At 43.7% G+C, this 25,469-nt stretch overlaps 1 protein-coding gene across 1 annotated transcript; it reads right to left on the bottom strand.

Annotated features, from left to right (window-relative positions):
- Positions 1 to 891: 891 nt before the first annotated feature.
- Positions 892 to 24,840, bottom strand: UPK1B (uroplakin 1B). The gene is made up of 8 exons (XM_081235310.1): positions 24,810 to 24,840; positions 14,635 to 14,734; positions 13,396 to 13,596; positions 10,761 to 10,835; positions 9,732 to 9,854; positions 7,420 to 7,599; positions 2,889 to 2,972; positions 892 to 1,452 (listed from the first exon to the last, which is right to left on the bottom strand). The coding sequence occupies exons 2-8, from the start codon at positions 14,701 to 14,703 to the stop codon at positions 1,402 to 1,404; spliced, it is 783 nt and encodes a 260-aa protein (XP_081091436.1). The 5' UTR covers positions 14,704 to 14,734; positions 24,810 to 24,840; the 3' UTR covers positions 892 to 1,401.
- Between the last annotated feature and the right edge of the window lie 629 nt (positions 24,841 to 25,469).

Here is a 25,469-nt window from a genome sequence, read left to right as displayed (position 1 = left end):
GAGCAGGAGCCTTTGGCTCCCTGTCCTGGGAATCAGGGATCCTGCTGCTGCCCCCAGCTTTACCGCCCAGGTGCAGGCTAAAGCGCCCTCCCCCTCATCCCTCCCTGCCCCGGGGCTCAGACTGAGGCACAGGATCCTGGGTCGAGGCCTGGGAGTGCGCTACTCCATGTGACTGAGTCAGCTGCGAGTGGGACCCTTAAGTGACAGGTACATTTCCTTCCTAGGGGACACAGTTGAGCAGTTGGAGTCAGAGATGCAGGGGGAAAGGATCTGAGGAGCAGCAACTGCATCCCCGCTTCCGGGCAAAGGGCAGCAGGAGCAAAAAGTAAACTTGGAAGTTCCAATCGTTCAACTGTACAGCAGGGTTACCCGGCATCCAGAGGGAAGTCACACCTGACTGCATTTTCCATCTCCTAAATTTTAATTCCCGTGAGCCTACTAAGCTCTTCTGTTGGAACACCCATTTTGCTAGCCTCATATATGACCAATATGACACTGGTAAAAAGAAAAGAAAGTGAACATATTTAAAAGCCCTCTTTATTTATAAGACTAGACAAATGTTGTTATAAGAACTTCCTTCAGGATCGCAAAAGGAAACGTAGATCAGAAGAGAAATATTTTGACAGTAAAAGAAATCACCATAAATCACCTATCTTACAGCCGGCTTTCTTCTCCCTTATTTGAAAGGGGCTTTCGGATGGGATGAGATTGGGAAATATATAACAGTTCCCTCCTTTGTCCCCCAGAGTCCACATACTTTTAATTAGCGGGAGAACTGAGGTTACTAACGCCTATCACTCTGCAATGTCTGAGAGGAAACTTCAACCATTGTAAGCTCAAGATCGGGCACTGTCCTGGAGAATAAAAGGACCCCAAGGTGGCATTAAGAGAATCACTTGAGTCTCTGTAGATGGGAGCCACCATAGAACAAAGGCAAAAGATATATTTCAGCAATCTTTTCCTTAGTTCTCTCACGTGGACAATACTGAGATGAATGAAAGCCTTTGACGGTTTCTTTTAGAAAGCGGAGAGAAATACAGGCAGATTTGCTGTCCAAATACAGACTTGGCTTGCTGTGATAAGACAGGCTCCTGTGAATGTCTTTGTGCCCCCAAATTAAAAATAAACAGAGATGGGAATAGTTATTATCTGCTATCCTAAACTCTCCCTTTCCTATGGTCTATAACAATGTTGCAGAATCCTAGATCAGGGTGAAATCACTAGTGGTGAGAATTTCAGGAGTCTGAGAGCCTAAAGAGCCTAAAGAAACTCCACACCAACTGACTTCGCAATTTGAGGAAGAATGCATAATTTCCCGGGGAGCACAGAGGTGGAATATTAGGAGTTCCAGCACCAAATCCAGAGTCACTGTGGGGAGTGGTATGGTGGTTACACTTATTCTTAATATTCAATTCTGCTCCAGTAGAACATGGTACCCAGGAGAACCCAAAACTAGAATATAAAGGAAAAGGGAAATAAATAAGGAATTGTTTTAGAAACATCTGGTACTTGCGGAAAAATGATATGAGTTTTGTTCAGGCTTAGGTGACACTGGATTTTTAAGAATGATCTTGCCTTAAGCATCATCACAGGGGCAGAGGTGACTCTGAGTCCATCCTGTCACACAGTGAACCAATATTTTCCCAAATGACCAATGCATGATGTTCTAGAATCACGAATGGGTAAAAAATTTATGCAAACCGCAAGACAAACTAATGTAATGTATTTTAATGTAACAGAGTCCTAAAAGTTCTTTGATGAAGTTTCAGATTTCATATTGCAACTAACCTTTAAGAAACTACTACTTAGCAAGTTTTGTGTAGTACCAAAGGAGAATATTCACAATTATTTTTAGATAAGGCTACCAAAACACTTCTGTTTTTTCAACTACATATCAGTGTGTAGGATGGATTTCTTTCAAATCCTTCAACCTAAGCAACATATTATAACAGATTATATGAAGATGAAATATGAGAAGCCAGCTGTCTTCTATTAAAGCCAGACATTGAAGAGATTTTCAAAAATGTAAAAAAAAAATACTGCCACTTTTCTCATATCTTTTTGTTCGGGAAAATAGTCGCTTTTTTCCCACAGAAATATATTGTTAATAGTAATGTAATTAGTTTGTTATTGTTATTTTATATGAATTAACACGTGTTTTTAAAAATTCTGTGTTAATTTCCAACAGGGTAAATATCTATAGATACAGCCCTCCATAGACAACAGCTTTTGGGAGTCCTCAGTAATATTTGAGAGAGTGTAAAAGAGTTCTGAAACCAAAAGTTTGGGACTGCTTCCTGAATGCAGTGGCTCTTAATCCTGACAACAAGTTAGAATCATCTGGAAAATTAAAAAAAAGACCTGGGTCCTGCACCTAGATCAACTGAAATCTGAATCTCAGAGGTTGGGATTCAGGTATGCTTTTGTCCCCCAAGCTCCCCCATGAGGTTTAAATGTGCATTCAGGGCTGAGACCTACCATTCTACCCTCTTGCTACATGTGTATCACATAAAGTGGTCAGAAGGACAAGGTGAGACTGGGGAAGGCAGCTCTTTGGAAGGAGGGAGGCAGGTTAGAGGAGGCATCTAGAGAGATGACAGTCTTTGATATCTACTTGAAATGAATTTATGAGATCTGGAGAGATGGGGGAGCACACAAGTGCATCCCAGTCAGCCAGAGGAGGATCTGGTTGGTAGGGGAAGTTCACACCCTACCTCCCAAGGGAATCCGCTGTCCTTGCCCTGGTGCCAGCAGCTTCCTGACTAGCCTTCAGGTCTGAGCTTTTGTTTCTACTCAGTCTAGTGTGCTTGGGTTAACCAGGGGCAATCTCAAGGTCTCTCCTTATCACTATCCTCCCAGAAATGGAACATGTGATGGGAAATACTCACAGTCCAACAGAGAATGGCAAATCCAAACCACGCAACCCCCCAGGCATGTCGGTTCATTGGTCCAGAGATCAGTTCATAGCAGCCCTGGAGGAGTGGGCGATTCCATATCCACATGAAAGGGACCAGAAAAAAGATGTAAGAGATGGGTGGGAAGCTGATTTGAATCAATGCCACCCCAAAATCCAGTTTAACATAACCAGGCTATTTCTACATTCCTGTGGACAACTAGGTATTAACTGTGCTGTACTGAAGAAATAGGAATAATCCTGATGAAGAACTATTCTATATCATATTTATCTGTGTTTTGTTCATTCAATCTAACTAACTGAGGTGCTGCTATTTTAGCATAACATTTTTCTCATGTTGAATATGTGGCAATGTAAAGTATTCTTAATAAAATTTGAGTTTTTTTCCTCTCCCCAAAGATTTTATTGGTGATCTGTTTGAGCGCAGGGTCACTTTTTGATTTGTTTTTCAATAAAAGTGCTTCCAGTTAGTGAAAATTAGAGGCTTTATTTTTTAATCATTAAAGGAACTCCTCCTATACCATGCTTTCTAAATTCTCATTTGACATCATATTTCAACATATCTTTATAGGATTCTAGAAGAGCCACGGGGTGCGTGAGAGAGAGTGAATCATTCTTTATTCATCGGGTCATTCATTCATGCATGCCATAATCTGGTAAGTTTTATACGTAGCACATTCTGTTCTAGTCTCTATGCAAAGTACTGGAGTGATACACACGTATGGGCTAGACCTGCCATCTGAGCGACCTCCACTAAAGCCCTTGGAATCACAGGAATGCCTAGGACATGCCATGACCAGGCTGGTTTTATGAACACTGAGATCCAGAGAGAAATGTTTTAGAAAGGCTGACCTTGAAGTCTAGGCCCCGCCCAGGGTCTCCAGGTAGCCACTTGAAGTTCTATCCTTTCTAACCCTGCCCCCGTCCCTGGTTCATCCACTTGCAAGTCCTGCCTTTGCTATATACGCCTTGATTTCTCCCCCATTTACACCTCTCCATCTACCTGACTCCCCCACTCACCTAGATGCTCAAATGAAAAATCTTGGAATTGTTCCTTAACTGTTTTTCTCTTAAGCAAACACTTTTGGGTTTAAAATATATCTCAAATCCAAACACTTATTACTTCCTGCTACACCTTGGTCCACCACGGCCTCACTTCAGGATTCCTACAATCTCCTCCTGGCTGGTTTCTCTGAGGCCCGAGCCCACCCACAGTGCCCTACTAGTCTTTGTACAGTGCCAGAGGGGTCCTTGTAAAACATGTCAGATCACTTCACCTCCCTTCTCAAGACCCTCTGAAGGTTTCCCACCACCCTTAATATGAAATTCTAAGTCTTCACAATGGCTACGAGGTGCTGTATGATACGGCCCTGCCTCTCTCTGTGACCACAGCCGCCACCAGAGGAGGTTGTTTCACTGCAAAGCTAATGAGCCTGGGCTCAGGGCTGCTTCCTTGCAAGACCATTTCAAAGTCCTGTACCTAGTTTTGCATGTGCAGTTTAAACTGTTTTTCCTGAGGAGAACCCCTCCCGACAAATCTGGTAAGCTTCAGGCCCTACAAAATCTAGATTCATGCTTGCCTCCTACTCTTCCTTCACTTGTTCCAGCCTAGCCATACGGATTGCCTGGATGTTCCTCCAAAAAGCTAAGGGCCTCCACCTCAGGGCCTTTGCACTTGCTGCTTCCTTTTTTCAGAACTCTCTTCTTCAATCTTTTTTAAGTGAGGGTCTCCTTTCCTCACTTAATTCAGAACTCTGTGCAAATATCATCTTAATAAAGCCTTTCCTGACAACCATAGAGAAAAATACCTTTCCCTCCATCATTTTCTATATCCTGCTTTATTTCTGCTCATGGCACTTATCACTACCTGGAATTTATTGTGTATTGGTTTGGTAACTTGTTTGTGGTCTGTCTCCCATACTACAGTGCAAGCTCTACGAGGGCAGGGATTTTATCTTGTTCATTGTTGAATCTCTAGAACTCAGAACAAGTGCCTGGCACAAAGCAGGCACCTGATTAGGATGAATGGAATGTGATAAGAAGTAACAATTACAATGATATTATTTGTGACACACTTGATGGTTCACAAACACTCCTATATCCATCACTCATTTGATCCCCCTAACAATCCTGGGAAGTGGTCATTTGTCCAATAATATGTATGAAAACCCACTTATGCCAGGTGCCAGGCGCTGGGCAGGGCATTCAGCTGTGACAAGGCAGAAATGGGTGTTGCCCTCATGAAGCTCACAGACAAAAGCCCCAGTTTTTCACCTCTTCTCATTTAGTGCCTTTCATGATGCTTTTTTCTCGTTGTAGTGGTGCTTACCTTGATCTTCCTGAGTTCCATCATAATGCTCTTGAGGTGTAGTGATCAGAATTTGCACACAGCATTTTGGGGGCAGATGAACCATGATGTAAGAACGTATATATTTGCGTCTGACATGCTATGTGACATTTGGTGGGTTTCTATTATTACTACACTTGTGACAACTTCCCTAATTTTGTTAGCCTTTCTTTGTGCTTTGCAGATCTCACAAAGCTACAATGTGGATGTGAAAAATTCACCTCTTCATTTGCCCACCCACCAAACATTTATTGATGCCTGCTTTGTGCCAGGCATTATGCTAAGTACTGAAGATACAGAATTGAAGGATGCATGGTCCTCAAGGAGACTCATAGAAAAAATAGGCTTGCAAACAAATAATTATATTTCAAGGTATCAACTGCAATAATAGAAGTAAAGTATATGAGGTACTGGGGTGGCATACTTTGCTTTGTAGAAAAGGATTATTATAGGAGAATTAGCAGGACCTGTAACTCGGAGAGAATGGTGGTGTGTGGGAATCTGGGAGACCAGGGTAGGGAGAAGCAGGAAGGATGAGTAAATAAGAGATTATGTCAGGGGTGAAGAATGAGTGAGATTGAGAAAGTAGGAGCACAGGAAGTGAGGGACAGAGAGGAATTTCAAGATGCAGGAATTTGGTGTGGGAGTACTGCTCAGTGACATGACTTTGTAGTTGTGGTATAGCTAGTGGGTAGAGGAGGTGGTGAGGCCAAGGACTGTTAGGGAGGGTGTGACAAAAGTGTCCCTTATTACTAGAATGTTCTATGTGTGCGGGAAAATAGTGTGGCTGTGAAATAAACCATCTGATGGCAAACATCCTTTTTGCTCTCTTTCAAAGATATGATACAGTTTGTATGGAATTACAATCCAGTCAAGATACGTCTGCATGGACTAGTTCCAAGGTTGAAATGTTAAAAACAGTTTATCATTCCTCAAAGTGATTGTTATATTGCATATTGTGATTATAGGCAATAAATTTAATTTTTTTAGCAGTCTGAATATAACTAATTGAAATGATACCAAAACAATGTTGCTAAAAGGCTAAATGAGGGTTGCTCTGAACAACTCTGCAAAATAATCTATATCACTCCCATGTCATTTTCTGGATTAATGCAACCAATCCTAGTCCAGCCACCCTTCCAGGGGTGGCATGATGACCAGCAGTGCCGTGTCATTCATTCTGAAAATGCATTTTGTATTATTTCCTGCAAGACCAAAGAGTCTGGCATTTCTCAATTATTTAATGTACTGGCACACAACTAGCTTTCCTCAAAGTGGTAATGCACAGCAGTGTAAGCATTTCAGAGGCTGACTTCAAGTGTATGAGGATTCTCTTCAGGGCTTTTTGGGATTATTACCAAGTTCTTTCTTGGCTTAGAGTCTGGGCTCTGGAGCCAGGCTGCTAGCATTTGAATCCTGACTCTTCCACTTACCAGCTGCATGACCTTGGGCAAGGCAATTATTAGCATCTCTGTATCTCAGTTCCTCTTCTGTAAAATAAGGATCAAAGTGGCACTACCCACTGAGCCTTAAATGAATTAATATCTATATTGTACTTGGAGCAGTGTCTGGCATTTGATAAGTACTCAATTGATGTTTGTTTTCATGATCATCATATCATTCTCATCAGGCTGGAAACACTTTTTCAAAAACCACTTGTATGTGAATTAGCTTCTACCCAAATCACCAATCTAATATTTTATTAAGACTATCCTACATTACCACTGAATGAGGCAGATGGGTGTACCATTACTGCATCTACCCTCAGCAATTGCCATTGCTTTGGAACTGGCAAAACATTCCTTTTGTATATCATCCCTTTCAATTTACATTTTGCAAAAATAGAGCAAATCTTTGATATAAATATTTTTCAAAATACTAATTCGATACATTATACAAATAGTGTTCATTTAAACAAAATTGGATACTGCTATTGCAATTCTCGCGTTCTGTTCATTTATTAAAATGTGAATTTTCCCAGATCAGCCCTAGATTAGCACTTACATTTTACTAACAGAGAAGGAAATAGTTAACATGAGGTTTAGGAAAAAGGATGCAGAATTCCTTAGTGAGAGACCATTACCTACAGTTAACCAGTATTTTCTTCATAAAGAGCAGAAAAACCTCCTGGCAGGTCTTGGGAGAAGCAAGGACTCACCTGATTGTGATAGTAGCCAGGTACCCCTAGTTTGCAGGCCTCCAGGTTGAGAGGTTCTTTAAGGTTGTTCATAACACAGCACTGACGAGGCCAGGGGTAGTCGGCATCATTATTCTCAGTCCGGAAAGCAGAGGTGTATTTCTGCCAGTCTGATGGTCCATTTACACCACAGCAGTTGTCCTGTCAGTATATGAGAGAAACAAAATACTCTTCCATAATCCTTGCTAGAGCCATCAAGGTGGCAACTGAGACTTCATGGAGAAACAAGATATGGAAATTATACTGTATTTTACGTTTACTAAAAATCCCCTAATGAGAGCTGAAGGTGCTTTTAAGGTATTACATTGTAGAGTTTGCAAAATATTTTTACATTTATTACCTTACTAGCCATTAATGAGCTCTGTAGCCTTTGACAAGTTAAACTTTCTAAGCCTCATTTTCCTTAACTGAATTGGGACAAATATAATACCTACCTCACAGAGCTGTGTGAGGAATAAATTAATCAATACGTTTATTTAACATGTTTAGCACAATGCCTGGCCCATAGTAAACCCTTAAAAAATGTTACTCATTATTAGTACTAATATCTTGATACAATAATGTGAGAGAGTTATAATTATTCTCATGTTACATATGAGCAAATTGAGAATCAGAAAATTAAAATTTTTGTGGTGAAGAAATATGAGTAATTCTTTTTGTTTTACTTTTCTGTATTTTTAACATTTTCTGGAGCAATTATGTATTATTTTTATAATGGGGGAAAATAAACTGGAAAAAATAACCAAAACCTAGTGGCACATGGTTATGCCTCTACATAGGAAAGGAAGATCACTTAACACATATCTCATATTACTCTGGATAGAATTGAGGATAGGGGATAAAACACAATTCACATCACTTTCCTTCCATTTTATAAATTCTGCTAAAATGTTTCAAGGGAAGAAATAAAAACTACAGCATCTCTCAACTTTTAAGATAAATATATTCAGCAAACTTGGTGATAAAGCAACTATCTTAAAAGCATGTCCTGTTTTGCCACTGGATTATGGAAAATATCTCACCAAAGAAAATAATCATTCTGTAATTTGACCTGAGCATTTTGGGGGGAAATGGTTAAGTCTGAATCAGACTTATTTCAGACTGGGCTTTAAAAAGTTGGTAAGTGGATTTTCAAATGTGTGAGCATTCACATTTTCATTTGAAAAGCTTAGTTCTTTGCTAACATAGTGGGAAAAAAAATACTTGACTTAGAAGAGTGATAGGAAGTGAAAAAGTGGCCAATAGATTGGAGGTCCTAATGGGCTAAAAAACTATAGAACAGGAATATTAGACTAAATGAAGGAAACTTTAGAAGACAGAAGGTAAAGAGAGAGTTCAAAGAAGGGGTGGAGGCTATAAGGGGCTTTGCTGATGATGGACTGGCAAACATAGGTGGTTGGGTGGGGAGGGTGTGGGGGGGCGTGGGAGAGTTGGGTCACACGAGGGCTTATGCAGGGATAAGAATTCACATACTTATGGCAGTGTAGGGGTGAGAGTGGGTATTCTGAAAGACTTGTATTTTTTTTTTTTTTTTTGCGGTACATGGGCCTTTCACTGTTGTGGCCTCTCCCGTTGTGGAGCACAGGCTCCGGACACGCAGGCTCAGTGGCCATGGCCCACGGGCCCAGCCGCTCCGTGGCACGTGGGATCTTCCCGGACCGGGGCACGAACCCGTGTCCCCTGCATCGGCAGGCGGACTCTCAACCACTGCGCCACCAGGGAAGCCCAAGACTTGTACTTTGATGGTATTTGAGGTAAATGTGGATATAAGGTTACGATTGCCAGTAGAGAAAAACAGGTGATCAAATCAAGTCATAGCCTCTGGTCCCTAACAGGACTAGCTCACAGGTGTGAAAAGGTACTAAATAAGCAAAACAGACAATAATTGCCACTTGAGTTCATTGTGGGGTGGAGGCAACATTTTTTTAATGTTAAGTGATGCTTGAGTTCTAAGAGGCAGAGTGTGTGATTAATCTAAATTTCTTTACTAAATTTCTTTACCTATGTCATTACTCCTATAAATGGAAGCTAATCAACATCATGGCTTAAAATAAAATATAGATCTAGGGGTCCCACTGAGTCATGTGTACACCCCTTAGTCCCTGCCAGTAAATGAGAAGAATAGAGGAACTTGCCTATGTCAAGTCTCTTTGTGAAGGAAGCCCCCTTGGAGGCAGTGGTCCCCACACTTTAACTTCATTCCTAACCATCCATATGCCCTTGGATACTGGTTTAGGTACCAAATGGCATCTCCCCAGGACTGCAGGCATTACCTGGAGCATGAGCCTGTCCCAGGTCTTGGTGACTCCATGGTTTTTCCACTGGTCATCATTGTTTGGAGGACTGTTGTTTTGGTACCTCTCCAGCATCTGCTTCAGGAAGAGGTTGGGTGTGAACTATTATGGGAGGAGGCAACACAAGAGGAAGAGTTAGCACAATAATCCTCAAGGAGGCAAAGTGATTTGCTCGGCATGTTGCTGGGGTCCCTGAACATTGTCTCCTGGAGTAAAACTGAGCTCAGAGTCACTGAGTAGGGCTGGGGGTGGGAGTAAGGCTGCTCTGGGTGGCCGAAGTCCCCCCTGTAGGGAGAAGACCCCCATCTCCAAAGAAATTCCAATGAGATATGGGTAGACAGGCATTGTGGGGTGGCCTAGGCCAGGGAATGGAAAAAAGGAGAGAAAGCAGGATGCTGAATGGGAGGATGTCTCAGATATGGTGGATTACTGCTCATCCCAGTGGAAGGCCAGTGGCTGTGGCAGAGTAGTGAAGAGCATGGCGGTGCAAGCTTGGGCCCTGGGAATCACACGGCCTGGATTCAGGATCCCACTTTCACTTACCAGCTGCGTAACCTTGGACGTTACTTTATTTTTTAAGTCTCATTTTATTTTTATTTATAAAATGAATACCTGGGCCTCCCTGGTGGCGCAGTGGTTGAGAGTCCGCCTGCCAATGCAGGGGATACGGGTTCGTGCCCCGGTCTGGGAGGATCCCATATGCCGCGGAGCGGCTGGGCCCGTGAGCCATGGCCGCTGAGCCTGCGCGTCCGGAGCCTGTGCTCCGCAACGGGAGGGGCCACAACAGTGAGAGGCCCGCATACCGCAAAAAAAAAAAAAAAAAAAAAAAAATGAATACCTATTTCATAGGGTTACTATGAGGAGAAAAATTATATATTTATTATTAATATGCATATTACAATGCCTGGCATAGGGTAAGGGCTTAATATGTGTCAGTTATTATAGTGTTATGATGGTAATGACGATTCATATGGTCATTTCTGCTCTGTCTTTTGAGGTTGTACTCACAAAGTCTCGTTGTGTTGCTGCTGTGATACAAGATGCCACTTCAAAGCCGTATACAATAAACATCAGAATGAAATACTGGAAGGGAAACAAATGGAATACAAGAATTACATCTACCTCCAAACAGAGTTTTTTGTTTTGTTTTGTTTTTACAAATAACTGTTAGGTTTTCTGCAGCACATTCACCTAAATATAATTATCTGATCATTTACATAATTATTCAACAAACCCTCTTGATCAGCTGCTTAGAGCCAGACTTGGTGCTAGGTGCTAATCAGATCAACTCTTCTCCTTTCCCCAGAGAACAACCGACTATTGAATACAAAGCTTTCTCAGTTCAGTACCCTGCATTTCCATTTTAACTGGGGAAAACATAAAAGAGAATGAACTGGTGTGTGTGTGTGTTCGTCCAATGGCTGGCAAGAGAATCAGTGTATTACACACTATGTAGAGCCCCATAACTCCCCTCTCATTGGGAGACATTTTCTTTATGGTTTACTGAGAATTGAGGATTACCGAGGTCAAAGATGAATAGGGCTGCGTTTAATATCTGTCTTCGGGCTTCCCTGGTGGCGCAGTGGTTGAGAGTCTGCCTGCCGATGCAGGGGACATGGGTTCGTGCCCCGGTCTGGGAGGATCCCACATGCCGTGGAGCGGCTGGGCCCGTGAGCCATGGACGCTGAGTCTGCGCGTCCGGAGCCTGTGCTCCGCAACGGGAGAGGCCGCAACAGTGAGAGGCCCGCGTACCACAAAATAAATAAATAAATAAATAAATAAATAAATAAAAATCCGTCTTCCCTCTTGGCGACGTCCAGTCTTATCGGAGAGGAGAAGGCAGCCTCCAGGTACACAGCTCTTCACCGGCATCTTCTCTCATGCACTCCCACTCCAGTTGCATCAGGTCAGTTGAGTGAAACAGCGCATCGTGTGTTTTGTTGCTGTGTGTGTGTGTGTGTGTGTGTGTGGTAGGGTGCGCATGAACACGTGATGGCTCCACAACACACTGCCCCTGTTTATGGCTGGCAAATATCTGAAGGACAAATGTTCTCCGAAGCTGGGACGGGGACTATTTGCAAGAGTCCTGTCTTTGTTGTCCTCAGCCTTGCACATACGCTTATGGGGCTTGGGTTCTTCTGCGGAAGGGGCGCTGCGGCCGTGTTAGCGGAGGAGCGCAGGGCAAACGGATCTCCCTCCCTCGGCAGGGGCGGTTCTCAGAGCGGCACCCTCTGCTGCCCTAACCATTCCGCCCAGAAAAAGACTTTGGCTACTGTTAACTCTCAGTTAACAGCAGGAGCCCCTTCAGAGGCCTCAGAACATTGCCCCCTTCTGTATGAGCGGCTGCCTTGCTCTTTGTCGAGAGCTTTGCTGGCTCCCTTTAAAGAGGCTCAGAAGCCCCTTAGAGACGCTCCAGAAAGGAAGCACAGGGTGTAGGTGTTCTCTCCTCCAGCCTCGTGGAGGGCGCGCTGCTCCGTCTCTTTGCCAGGCATGGTGAAGGATGTTCCCGGCTGTGTGAGACACTCATGACTGGCCCAGAGTGAGGCTGGGATGCAGCTGAAGCTCGTCTCTAAGGACACCTGCCTCTCCTTTACCTTTCCCTGCATTCCTTAACCCCACCCTGAAAACGTGGGTTCTTTTGCCCTGAACTAACTCACACTAAAGACCCAGAGAATGTAAACATTCTACATTCCCTAGGTACCAGGATGATGTTAGTTCACAGGAAAAGCCAACCAACAAGCACCTTAGCTTGCTGGACTCGTTCCATGAAGGTGGAACTCAGGTCCTGCAGCCTTTGGCTAGGAGAGTTATTTCAGGTGGGAGTGGGGATGGGGCCCCATTACAGGGCGAGAAACTGCTGTCCTGAGCACGGGGGAAGGGAGTAGAAGTTTAGACCCAACACCGAGGGTTCTTAGCCCGGCTGGCTGCAAATTTGCTCCCATCTGCAAAGGCAGGGCACAACCTGCTGTCTGAGGTTTGGGGCAGAAGCCTCCCTAAGGGTGCACAGAGTTAGAGCCTCCACAGGCAGGTGGGAGCTGCAGCTGTTCTCTACATGTTGCCCATCATGGGTTTCTAGGGTCCCTAAAAAGCAGAGGGAATGCATGAAATGGGAAGTGTAGGCCATCCCACAGCATCATCAGCCTTGAGCTCAAAAATGTCTACAAAAGCTCATGCTTTCTCTGAAAAATTCGTGCATATTTTGTGATTTATATCCTAATATATCAACACTTGATTACTATTAAAACAATAGTTTAAACTACTTACTCTCAAGAGAAAAAGTCTAATTATCGAGTTCTCACTGTCTCTCCTTTGGCCTGTGTAGCTCCTGGCTGTATCTGTTCGGCCCATGCAGACACTAGTCAGAGAAGCAAAGATCTGGAAAATACTCAACAGGTGACGCCCAGGTGTCTCCCCTTCAGCTTCTCTGTGCTGGACCCTTCTGGACTTCCAATAGAAGAGAGCATCTGTGACCCCACTTGGGTAATCTTCACGGCAGGGAGGGTCTTCCTCTCTACTCCCTCCTCACCTGGCACTCTGTGCTCCCACCTACCCCACTGAAGACCAAAGCACTGTGCTCAGGGAAGAAGAAACAATCCATCAAAATTGGTCCAGGAGAGAAGTGTAGAGAGTTTTAAGGCCTTACCACCAGAAGAAGTTTCCTGTTGGACTTCATGATGCCTACAATGCCCAGGACAGACAGGCAGAAGAGGCAGATGCCGACAAACATGCCAATCCAGGCTGCCCCGTAGATGTCATCATTGTCAGTGGCTTCAAGCAGTGGGTAGAGGCTGTGTTGGTCGGATACAAAGAAGATGCACTCTGCAGTCAGGGCGATGCCGCACATCTGGGGGCAGAGGGGGTTCTGTCAGGCCGGCGGCCATGAGAGCAGCTCTGGGAAAGGGATAGAGGAGTAGGGGCGTGGTGGTAAGAGAGATTAACTCTGTCCCCTGCATAGGCTTTAAGCCACTGACTTAAACTCCTCATTGCCAGGAAATCAAACAGCTCCTTCCATCCTACGTATTGGTTTCATGCCTCCTTCCACATTTCGCTCTATCTTCTCGCTCTTTGGGAGGAGACCCAGACAATTTCAGACCATCTGTAAAACCCCTGGGGCATGAACCACTCAAACAATGACTTCTTGTATGAAGATAATCTCTCACTCCCATTCCCACTGCCCACTGTCCAAATTCCTGGATTGTAATATTAAAACTGGTCCTGGTCATGTTCTCTGTGCCAGAGAACCATGGAATGTTAGAGCTGGAAGGAACCTTGGTGGTTATCTTTCCTGCCCCCTGGATTTCATAGACGAAGGATCTTGGCCCTGAAAAGCAATGAGCTGTCCAGAGTCACGCAGAGTCATAGTCAGGGCTGGGCCCAGAGCCAGCAATCCTGACTCCTAAGTGCTCTCACCACACTGTGCCCACGCAGCCTGGCCTCTGAGTTACTCTTACATCCCAGTACTGGCCCCTCCGTGTGACCAGCACAGGAAGATGCAAACATCTGTCCCCGACAACCTTAACAGTGGAGGCTGTGGAAATCAAACCAAGGAGGGATAGGAAAGACACACCAAAGCGTGTGTGTTGAGAGTGCTTGGACACTGACTGTGGTTAGCACGGCTGCTTTTAGATTCTTGTGTTTTAAAGTTGGGAAGGAAATCTCTCTTTTTTTCCCCACATGGTCTTTTGATATATTACATAGTTATATAGGATTATTTATATAGTTAACTTCTAGTTAGCCTGTTTTACTAACACACTGCTTAAAAGGAAGAAAAGATGTAGGGAAGGAGTCATTATATCATTTCCCTTTAAACTCTCACTTTTGATTGATCTAAAATCATAATTACAGGAAGAGCAGAATTTCCTGGAAAATACTCATTACTTACACCAATAATCACATTTCCAAAAATCAGCAGGCCCTGGAAGCCACGAACAGTGGAGTCATCTTTGGCCATCTTCACAGTTTCCCACAAGCTGAGGACACAGCTGAGAAGATCACAACTCATTAGGAGCAGAGGATAAAGACTGCTGCTGCGAGTTCCATAGCAGAACTAAGTCACACCACTGTGCACCGCCTTCTCGTGTTCCAGAGCACCCAAACCAATGTGATCATTTAGCCATGGGAGAAGTTTGGTTATTCAGTTCAGTGATCACAGTAATTTTATAAAGGAGAAAAAAAAAAAAAAGTAAAGCCAGCCTGAGTCTGACCACCAGCTTTCAGGAGTTCTTTAGGGTATGGAACATACAGACTGCATCCTTCTGAGTGATGAACTGAGGACCCATAGTCACCGAGAGCAGACCGGAGGTGGTGATGAAACACACTGAAGGTCCCTGGTATGGCTCTTCCTGCCCTTGGTCATGGCAAACGGAAGCCCAAAGGATAAACCTATGGGCAGAGTGGGCAACTGGTTCCCATACGGACTCTGGGCAGCGGTTAAAACCCATCATTTTCAGAATGTAGTGTTATCTTCAAATATAGTTGGCAAATGAAAAATACCCTGTCACATAACGGGGGGGCGAGGAGAGAAAGAGGGGCTAACATTAGTTCTTTCTCTGTGCCACTCTACTAGGTAATTTACATACACACAGGTCATTCTCATAACCTAATTAGGTAGAAGAAGAAAAAGGGTGAGGAGGCTCCAGTTTGCAGATGAGGCAACTAAAGCTTAAATTGGTAAATTAAGTTCCCTGGGGTCATACAACCAGTAAGTGGAAGAGCTGGGCTGGAGGTCTTGGTCTGCGTGACTCCAGAGCCCAAGTGCTTCTCCCCAGCCCATGCTGGCTCCCAGAAATTATTTACAAGGCTTAGCGCTGTGTCTGGCACTTTAAAAAGTGGGTCTCTCCCTCCCTGAGGATTCTCTGGAAGGAATACAGGGTAAGTGTTTGGGTGAATTATTTTGGCCTTTGCACTTGAATTACCTTGAGATAAGTCATCCACATCTCTCAGTGTTTTGTTAATTAAATTAACTATCCACTTCATGCACTCAGGCTCTAAATCAAAATGGGTTATATGACACAACTTGCATTTTGAGGGATACAAAGATATGTAAGAGAGGACTTCCCTGGTGGTGCAGTGGTTGAGAGTCTGCCTGCCGATGCAGGGGACATGGGTTCGTGCCCCGGTCCGGGAAGATCCCACATGCCGTGGAGCGGCTGAGCCCGTGAGCCATGGCCTCTGAGCCTGCGCGTCCGGAGCCTGTGCTCCGCAACAGGAGAGGCCACAACAGCGAGAGGCCCGCGTACCGTAAAGGATATGTAAGAGAGATTGTTGTATTCTAGAATTTCAGGCTTTAGTAGGGAAGCTGTGTTCCCAAATCATTATAATGCGTCTAATAAGACCCTAAGTACCGTGGGAGTTCTGAGGAGGGAAGAGGTCAGGTGTGCAGAGTATGTATGGTTTTGATGGGTCAAGAAGAGGTGGGTGGGAGTGGGAGGAAGATGGGGGTGACATTCCAGGTAGAAGAAAAGGAAAGGTCAGGGAGTAGAGGCTTAGAAGAGTAAGGAGCCCAGGAGATAACACACTAGCCAGTTTGGCTGAGGTCCCGGTGTGCGTGGGAGGGAAGCCTTCTATTCGACTCAGACCTTGCTAAATTGTAACTTCATTGTTACACTCTAAAGTAAGTATTCACAACCTTCCAAGTAATCTTAAACATCTCTAAATATTTTCCCTTACCTGTTCACCTGGGCAGTGGTGGGAACTGGAGTTGAAATTTATGAGTGTTTTCTGGCCCGGAACTGGGCACGTGGTGTACTCCATCAGTGTTTGCCAAGTGAATAGAAGAAATGGGGCCATTGTTACAAGATCCCTCTGCCGTAGCTTCTGCTTAGAAATGCCATTCATTTCTTTCCGCTTGGAAATGTCCTTTCAGGCTTAGAAATGTCATTCATTCTTTCCCGAGATTGTTGCACACTAGACAGAGTGGAGCCTGAGCGCCCCAAAGGAGTTAACACACAACCTCCCCCAAAGGGGAACCTTACTCACGTAGCTGGATCAGCCACATTATAAAGTTCCTCACTGGAATGCACAGATACTGCTCCTGACCAGTTGGGTTACTGTCTAAACTAGAGACACAGATAAATAGGCCATGAAAGGTAGAAGTTCAGACAACACGAGTACATAGAGAGAGTAAAGGGCAAAAGAGGCCAAAAGCAGCCCCATTATCACCCAGTACCAATTAGGACCCATTTGCAGATAGCAGCCTATTTACGGTCATTAGCTGGGCTTAAAGAACAGAAAGAAGACAATTTGTTCTTTCAAGGAATTTAAAGTGTGATTGTAGCAACATGGATGCGCAACAAAAATGACTGTACACTGTAGAATAAAGGAGGAACGTAGGGCTACAGAGAAAAAGGAAGAAGGCAGGTAGGTCACCAAAGAAAGAGGGCTTTATTGGTCCAGAAGGAGCTGACAGGACCCTGAACAAGAGAGCTGGCCCCAGTGACCCAAATGTATCCCGTAAGGATGCATACTTTCCCAAAGATGACTCTGCCACACAGAGCTTTTAAAAAGGGGAAGAGACATATGAATACTCTGTGGGAGAATTGCAAGTCAGAATTAGGGTGGGGAAAGGCAGACCAGAGTGGGAAAAAAGAAGGAAGGAGACAGGTGGGAACTTGGTTTGAGGAAAAAGGAGAGTAAAGTGAAGAAATCTAGACAAGCATGAGGTAGGAGATGCCAGGGAGGGGCATCTGATTTAGGAAGGCAGGAGTGTGTGGATGGGCACAGAATGCTGAAGCGGCTGCTCACTAGATGTTTCTCCTTTTCCACTATGCGTTCCTTCTCCTCCTCCTTCAGGGGTGCGTAATAACTTAGATAATGGCACAAAATAAAGTGATGGTGAAAGCTGTCATTTAATGTCCTCAGCACATGCTGGCACTCTGTGTTCATCCTCTCAACAGACCTAAGAGATGGGTATTTTTACCAAAATCTGTCCTGGTTTCTTATTGCTGTTATAACAGATTACCACAAACTTAGTGACTTCAAACAACACACAGGGAATTATCTTACAGTTCTGGTGGTCAGAAGCATGAAATGAGTCCCATGGGGCTAAGATCCAGGTGTCAGCAGAGCTGTCCTCCTACTGGAGGATCTAGGGGAGAATCTGTTTTCTTGCCATTCTGCAGATGCAGAAAATGAGGCTTAAAGGGATTAATTGCTTTGCCCAGGGCACGTTGCTAGATAATGCAAAAGCGGAGACTCAAACCCAGATCATTTAGTTAACACTGCAGTTTGTAAAGACCTGCCATATGGCTAATACTTTCAGTAGAAAAAGAAACACCTGGCTTCTTTCCTCACCAACTCCAGAGCAGAGAGAGTAGGTACCACTTTTCCCTGCTCAGGTGATCCTGCCTTTGCAAAGGTCAGAATCACTGGGCCTCTCTTCACTCACTTCTCTAAGTTCTTGCCTCCTTAGCCCCTCAACACTGCACTCATATTTGCACATTTGCCCCAAACCCAGAGCTGCACCCACACGTTGTTCCAGAAAATCTGTCTAGATGTATCCCAGACCTGCAGCTTTCTCACGCACCCCTTGGGAACAAAATTCTTAGAAGAGGTACAACTGTGCAGGTTAATGTGAGAGCCAGCATTTCATAGCCTCTCCTCGGCCACTTGTAGTTGACTAGGTTGTTGTCTAGAAGACCTAAAATATTTATTGCATCCCCCAAACAGCCACAAACGTCAAGAGGGGTGGCAGTTAGACAGCCAAGTGTAGGCTTCTGGCAGCTCGCAGGGTGGTCTACTAGCTGTGGTCTAACAGTGTCACTTAATGTCCTACACTGGACTTGGTGTTAGAAAGCCAAGGTTCAAACCCAGTCTTGCCCAGTCCTTACAGTATAACCTTGGCAATGCCACTCAGTGTCTATTTCCTCATTTATAAAATGGGTAAAACACAACTTGTTGATGGGATTGTTGTGATCACTGAGATAAAAGATGTCGAAGTGATTGGTAAACACCAAGATCATTTACAAGCATGAGAAATTATGAATAATAACTAGAGGAATATTTAGGAAGGGCAGGCTACTGGGCTGTGGCTTTGCTTTATGTACCAGTGACCCCTGGGGCCTAGGAGGGAGGTTTTAATGGTTACTGATACCACAGCCAAAGGCGTCTAGGTTGAGGTGAAGCAACCTCTTTCACCTTCCTCCTGTTCCCTACTCAAGGGCTGCTCTTTTGGAGGGCGCTGAAAGCCTTACCCATCTCCCATCTGTGCCCCTTTTTATTTTCCATGGAAGGATTCATTGGCCGGGGGACGGGGGGGGAAGCTCTTTGGGAGAGGGAAAAAAGCTTCCCAGTTGTGCTTGGGGTATGGCCAGAGTCAGGTACCAAAGAGCAGGTCCCTATGGCAGGGGCCCTCTGCACATTGCACCAGCATTCCTGAACAGTTAACACTGCCATTGGGCCTCATACCTAGGCTTTGGCCAGCTCTGGAGCCTCTGGTCCAGACTATGAGGTGATGCAGAGATGACCCTTGAGGTTCCTCCTCTGTACTGGGGCTACTTCCCCCCTGACACAGAAATTACTCAGAGAGGACTCTGTTCTGCTCCCCTTGTACGTTATTTCCTCCTGGTATCAACCTATGAAGGGCTTCCTGCACTTTACTGCAAGAGTTTCCAAAGCAGAAGAAGGCCCTGGGACCCTGTTTTATTTGTCTTTTTCAGTCCAAAGTGGCACAGCGCTTTACATGTGGTAGGCACTCAATAAATTATTTTACTCAGTAAAAAGGCAGATGAAGTAAATTTTTAAAATGTATATTTGAATGAGAAGAATATATGAGTGAATTATTTGCCTAGACCTTTATTGCAGAACAGGTTAGAGTATGGTGAAGTAGAAAGAGGGTGGGCTTTGGACAAATCTAGGTTTGAATCTTAGCTCCACCACTTAGAAGTTTTGTGGCCTTTGGTAATTACTTAATCTTGTAGAGCTTTATCTCTAAATGGGTATTGTGATACTTAACTAAAAGGGTTACTATGAAAAGTACATGAGAATATGTGTGAAGTTCTAACACAATATTAGTTACCCAACCAATATTCATTTTCTTTACCTTTGCCTCAGTTTGTTGAAGCAGACAGACCAGAGCAAATAGTGAATGATGAAGGCATCTAAAACTAGTGATTTAATTTTGTTTTAAAACAGAGCCACATTGGGAATGTAAATTGGTACAGCCACTATGGAAAGGTTTCTCAAAAAACTGAAAATAGAGCTACCATATGACACAGCAATTTCACTCCTGGGTATATATCTGAAAAAAAAAGCCCCACTAATTCAAAAAGGTAAATGCACTTCAATGTTCACAGCAGCATTATTTATAATCGCTGAGATATGGAAGCAACCTAAGTGTCCATCAACAGATGAACGGATATAAAGATGTGGTATATATACACAATAGAATACTACTCAGCCATAAAAAAGGATAGAATTTTGCCATTTGCAATGACATGGATGGACTTGGAGGGTATTATGCTAAGTGAAATAAGTCAGACAGAGAAAGACAAATACTGTATGATGGGGCTTCCCTGGTGGTGCAGTGGTTAAGAATCTGCTGCCAATGCAGGGGACACGGGTTCAAGCCCTGGTCCAGGAATATCCCACATGCCACGGAGCAAGTAAGCCCGTGTGCCACAACTACCAAGCCTGTGCTCTACAGCCCACGCACCACAACTACTGAAGCCGTGCCTAGAGTCCGTGCTCCACAACAAGGGAAGCCACTGCGATGAGAAGCCAGCATGCCACAACAAAGACCCAGGTGCTCCCTACAGCCTCAGTTCAAAGGAGAGCCCTCCAGAGCCCCTGCTCCACCACAAGCTCAGCCATAGGCTCCTTTTTGCTTCCTGGTGCCAGATGGCTTTACTTGTCCACCCATTCTCTCCTGCTAACCAATCTCTCCAAATCCAAATTTCTCCTCTCCTACTCTGTTGCACTTAAATTTGAGAACTTTTTGGCTTTTCAGCTCTTAGAGACAGACTAATGACTTCCCTTTCCCTGTATCTACAGTATTTGTCCAGACCCAATCATTTTATTCCCTTTCTGGCCCCTGGAGGGGAGGCTGGACAACCAAAGAGATAAAGTACAAACTCCTCGGCTTATATTCAATCAGTACCAACCAGGCTCCAAATGGCCAGCTACTTACCTTCTTCTGCTTCTCTGAGTGGTCTCTCATTTCTTCTTCTTGAACTCTTTACCACCTTCTGAAGCTCAGCTAAAAAATGTTTTCTTTCCCCAACTACCTTTGCCCAGAATTATCCTTCCTTCTCTACCTACCTCTCTTGCCCCAAGCAAACAGCTCTCCAAGGGAGCCCACACTGGGTCCTGTTTGGTGGATGTGTGTGTGTGTGTGTGTGTGTGTGTGTGTGCGTGTGTGGCTTTTCTTCCCTACTGGCCTCTGCCATGGCAATCTAACCTGACACCTCATTACCGTTTTTCTTTTTCTTTCTTTTTTTGTTACTTCTTTTCTTTACCCAAGTTTGTTAATAAGTTAATTCTGAACCCACAAAGGAATAGATTGCTGTACACTTTAAAAAGTCATTTGACAAATAATTGCAGTAAAGAAACAAAAATTATAAACTTCAAATTACTTGCTGAGTGACACACTTAAAAGTCACTGACTACACTCCTAGTAGGTTTTGTCTTACTGAGAAGGTATGTGATTAGGGAGAAATTAGGATGTCATTTATCCCAGGGCCATTATTGACCATGTGCCCTTTCATAGCATGATTGAATATCAGCTCTGGCTGCAAACCGAGAGGCTTCATAGTCACCTCCGTCATGGTGAAGACAAGGAAACCAAAGCTCTGGGAGGGAAAGTGACTTGTCCAAGATCATCAATGTGTCATTTTCAGGGTCAAAATTTCAGTCCTGATCTCCTGACTCTTAAACCAGTCCTTTGTATTGAATTTGTTGCTGATCTTTTTTCTTTTTAAGGTAGGGAGATACCACATCCCTTTATGTTTCTTTAAAATTAAGAGATACTCCCAATGCCCTGCCCTTTTTCCTTACAAGTTTAGCCAGCAGGGGAGTCACATAAACAAAGTTGTCAACAAAGTTGACAAGGTGAGAACCTTCTACCCTCTATTCAAAGCATTCCTCACTCTTCACTCTAATGTCCAGATTCCCACAACTCAAGAATCACTCCTTTGCTCCTGGTTAAAATGCAAATACATATAAGAGAGGCACTGTGAGCCTCATGAGCCATCAATGTCAATGCCTCATTGTGAATGATTTCAGTAGAAACCGTTCTTGTATTTCCAAAGGGAGAGGGAAGACACCCTGAGAGGGAAAGAGGCCTGAGGAGAGAGAAGAGATGAACAGATGAACTTCCTAACCCATGATTTGGGGGCTTGGGGCTGTGAGTAGAGACTGACTCCTGATCATATGGTGTATCTGCCCTTCCCCCCTTCCTTTTTAGCACCCAGTATGGATGAGCTTTTCAAATATGGGGTTTACTGAAACTTTTCTGTGTTATTCCAAAGCAGTTCTTCCCTCATATATATTTGATTTTTTTCTTTTTCTTTTTTTTTGTTGTTGTTATTTGGGAGGGCTAGAAAGGAAGTGGATGGGATGGGGTGAATTTTAAAAAATGGGATTGGTAGCAGGCAGAGGATCGAGTAGCAGCTGTCCCCTTTCAGAGATGACATTGTCCTTGCCTGAAAGTGCACAGTTCACCTCAAAATGTTTTCCACACACAGGAATAGCTCCTGTGAGCCCCACCCTGTGGAAGACTGCCCAGTGGCCTGGCACCATGATGATTTATTCAAATTGCACAACATCCAGGGAGCTCCTTTGCTTGAGGAGTACAGATTTTTGCAAGGCTGGAGTTTTCTTTATGTATTTTTCTTGTGTCTTCATTCAGTTTGTTTTCTTCTAAAAATTTTTCATCCCTACAGTGTTGATGTTTCCAGACACATTGAATAGGTCTAAACACCATTGCTCACTAAACAAACCAATTTTCAAAGCAGGAGGAAAAGAAGTGAGACTCACTCATCAAGCATGAGATCAGTTTTTCAAGTTCATTACCTCTTTTCCTCACCCAAGTTTGTTGGACCAGAGAACACACAAACCACACCTCACACTTTAGCTCCTATTAGTGAAATTTGGATTGACAAAAAAAAAAGAAAAAAAAAAAAGGAGAAATAAGAGAGGATGAAACAGATAATAGGCTATTGCCTTAGCCCAGATTCTGAAACCCAGAACAAGATTAGACACTTGTATGACTCAGAGATGGGGATAAAGATGGCTGTGGAGATTAGATCAGCGCAATTGCTGGTCTGCTTACACTTAGGGTATGATGAGGCCGTGGGAATGATGAAAGGAGGAGCTTTTTCCCATGGCCATGGCCCCCATGGCCCACAGCATCCATTAGTTTTTCTTGCTTTACAGCTCTAAACCTGCTCTGACCAGTGTGGTGACTAGTAGAGGCTTGTAGCTATTTAAATTCAAATTAATTCAATTAAATAAAATAAAAAATTCAATCCTTGAGTTGCACTAGCCACATTTCAAGTGCTCAATAGCCGAATGTAGAACATTTCCGTCTTTGTAGACAGCACTGCTTTAGATCCCTGGTGCTTGCTGTACTGAGCTGAGTCACTCACCCACCTGAAGTCATGGACTAAGATGTAAGCAATGGCTCAGGCATTGTCAGCCAAGTGAGGACCTCGGGTGTGGGCAATGCCAGTGGGATGCCCAGCCCCAGGGCAGGAGTACCATGGAGATTCCTTGGGGCAGGTGAGATTAAGATACCTCCTCATGAATTTGGTCTCTGCCCCAGTTAGGGAACAGTGACGCATCAGGGGTGTGGGTAGCCTTCAGGGCCATGAGGCTCAGATTTCAGCATCAAGGGGAAGCATATTCTGGGGCTGATCAGTGTTTGCTCTTCGAAAGAATGTAAGCAGGAGAGGTCAAAAGAAATTCTGAGTGTTCATTTGTTTTTCTTGACTAGATGATGTCTAAGATCCCCTGTGTACTTACAAGTCTATGATTCTTTCCAGATAGTTAAAAAATATATAGGTGAGTTGATTTTTAAGCCCATTGTTGCAGAAAGCAAAAATAGTCTGTTGTAGTAGAAAGAAACATAAGGAAATTTTCTCCTCATTGAGAAAGATTAATAAAAAAAAAGCCAAACATTTTTTTATAAGGTTTGAAAACTATACGACCCAAGTTATATATATAACTTAAAAAATTTATTTATAAAATCTAAGTGAGTTCTTCTTATGCTTGGTGATTCTATTTAGGCAAAAGTGATCAATAAACATCTTTAATTTTAAAAAAGACATTAAAATTCATAAAAATTCAAAATGTCATAGATATCTTTAAAGCTAGTTATAAGTGGGGTTTTAAGCTCATAAACATAAACAAAATGATACTATTATTATTTGAAACTTAATCTGTATTATATGTAGAAATGTTGTTAGAACAAAAAAATACAACCTGCAAATCCTGGTGGAAACACCAACTGGTGAAGAGTAAAAATAAGTTGTGTAAAAATAACATTGTGTAGATAAAAGCTAATTTGTTGACCTATTTCAACATTTATTAAGCAGAGCTGTTTGCCGAGAAGAAACATGAGTAAATTGCCTCACAAATCCCATTACGAGTAGACAGGACCAAATGATTTCTGACAAGAAGTTTAAGAAACTTTCTCTCTGTTAGGCTAATTTTCCTCTTGCTTTTTTAACTCTACATGGAAACTGGAGGTCCTCAAAGGTGTCTATCTGAGATTTAATCAGGAGATAGAGGTTTTCCCAGGGTTCTTGGGTTTTTCTTGGTCTTTCTGTGAAGAGGTGGAAATGTCAGGTGCAAATCAGGATGGGTGAATAACACCCCGGAAGAACTTTATCTCAGTTCTGAGAACTGGACAATATCAAAGGGGTTAAGAAAACAGTTTGTACAGTTTAAAGAGAACAGAACAGTCACAGTATCCTAAATTACAAAAAATGATAGACTCTGTTCATCAGGAAATGAACTTCTTCCCCTCTCCCTTTCAGACAGCTCATCTGCCTCCCAGGAAAGCAAGGCAACCCCTAAGAATGAGTTATCTTCCCTGCCCAGTGGAATGGGTCTACTCACCTGCCCTCTCCCCCTCTTCCTCCTCCTGGTACTGTGCCGGCCCACTCTGCACACTGCTCTGGCCTGAGGTGCTTTTCTACCCTGTACCAATCCTTTGAACCTCTGGGACCAGGGGAGGGTGGTCTGTGATTGGGAGAAGGCATTTCACGTGGGCTGAGCCCGATGCTGCCTGAGCCTGCCTCTCTGAGACCGGAAGTAACAGGAAACTTTTAGCCAGTAGATTTCTGCTACTTTGGAATGTGTGGCTCTGACAGATGGAGGCACCTTCTGGATTCCTCATAGGTCTGGGCTTCCTCGAACACACACTCAGGGCTTTTGTTTTGATTTTGATTGGATTTGTTTCTATTAGCATGATTTAATGCTTAATTCTGCTCTTGTGCATTAAAAGGTCTATCCACTGTCCCAATTCTTCACAGGCATGCTGGTACACATTTATGTGTCCAGGGTCATGTCTAATTTCAGTTTCTATATCTTGCAGACTCTACATTTACGGGGATAGTACTTGCCCAAGTAAATGCTCCCACTGAGTTGGTCCAAAGCCTAATAAAGGGCAAGAGATCTGGAAACAAAGAGATTGCGAGATAGAGAGAGGGCTCAAGTAATCATCTGATGTTATTCAACTAATTTCTCCCCTCCCTCTCTTCCCTTCCTTTTTCTTTC

This window comes from Mesoplodon bidens (genome assembly GCF_964165515.1).
Source record: "Mesoplodon bidens genome assembly, chromosome: 5".
NCBI lineage: Eukaryota > Metazoa > Chordata > Mammalia > Artiodactyla > Ziphiidae > Mesoplodon > Mesoplodon bidens.
Note: the sequence above shows the minus strand (reverse complement) of the source record. Positions and strands in the feature narration are given on the sequence as shown.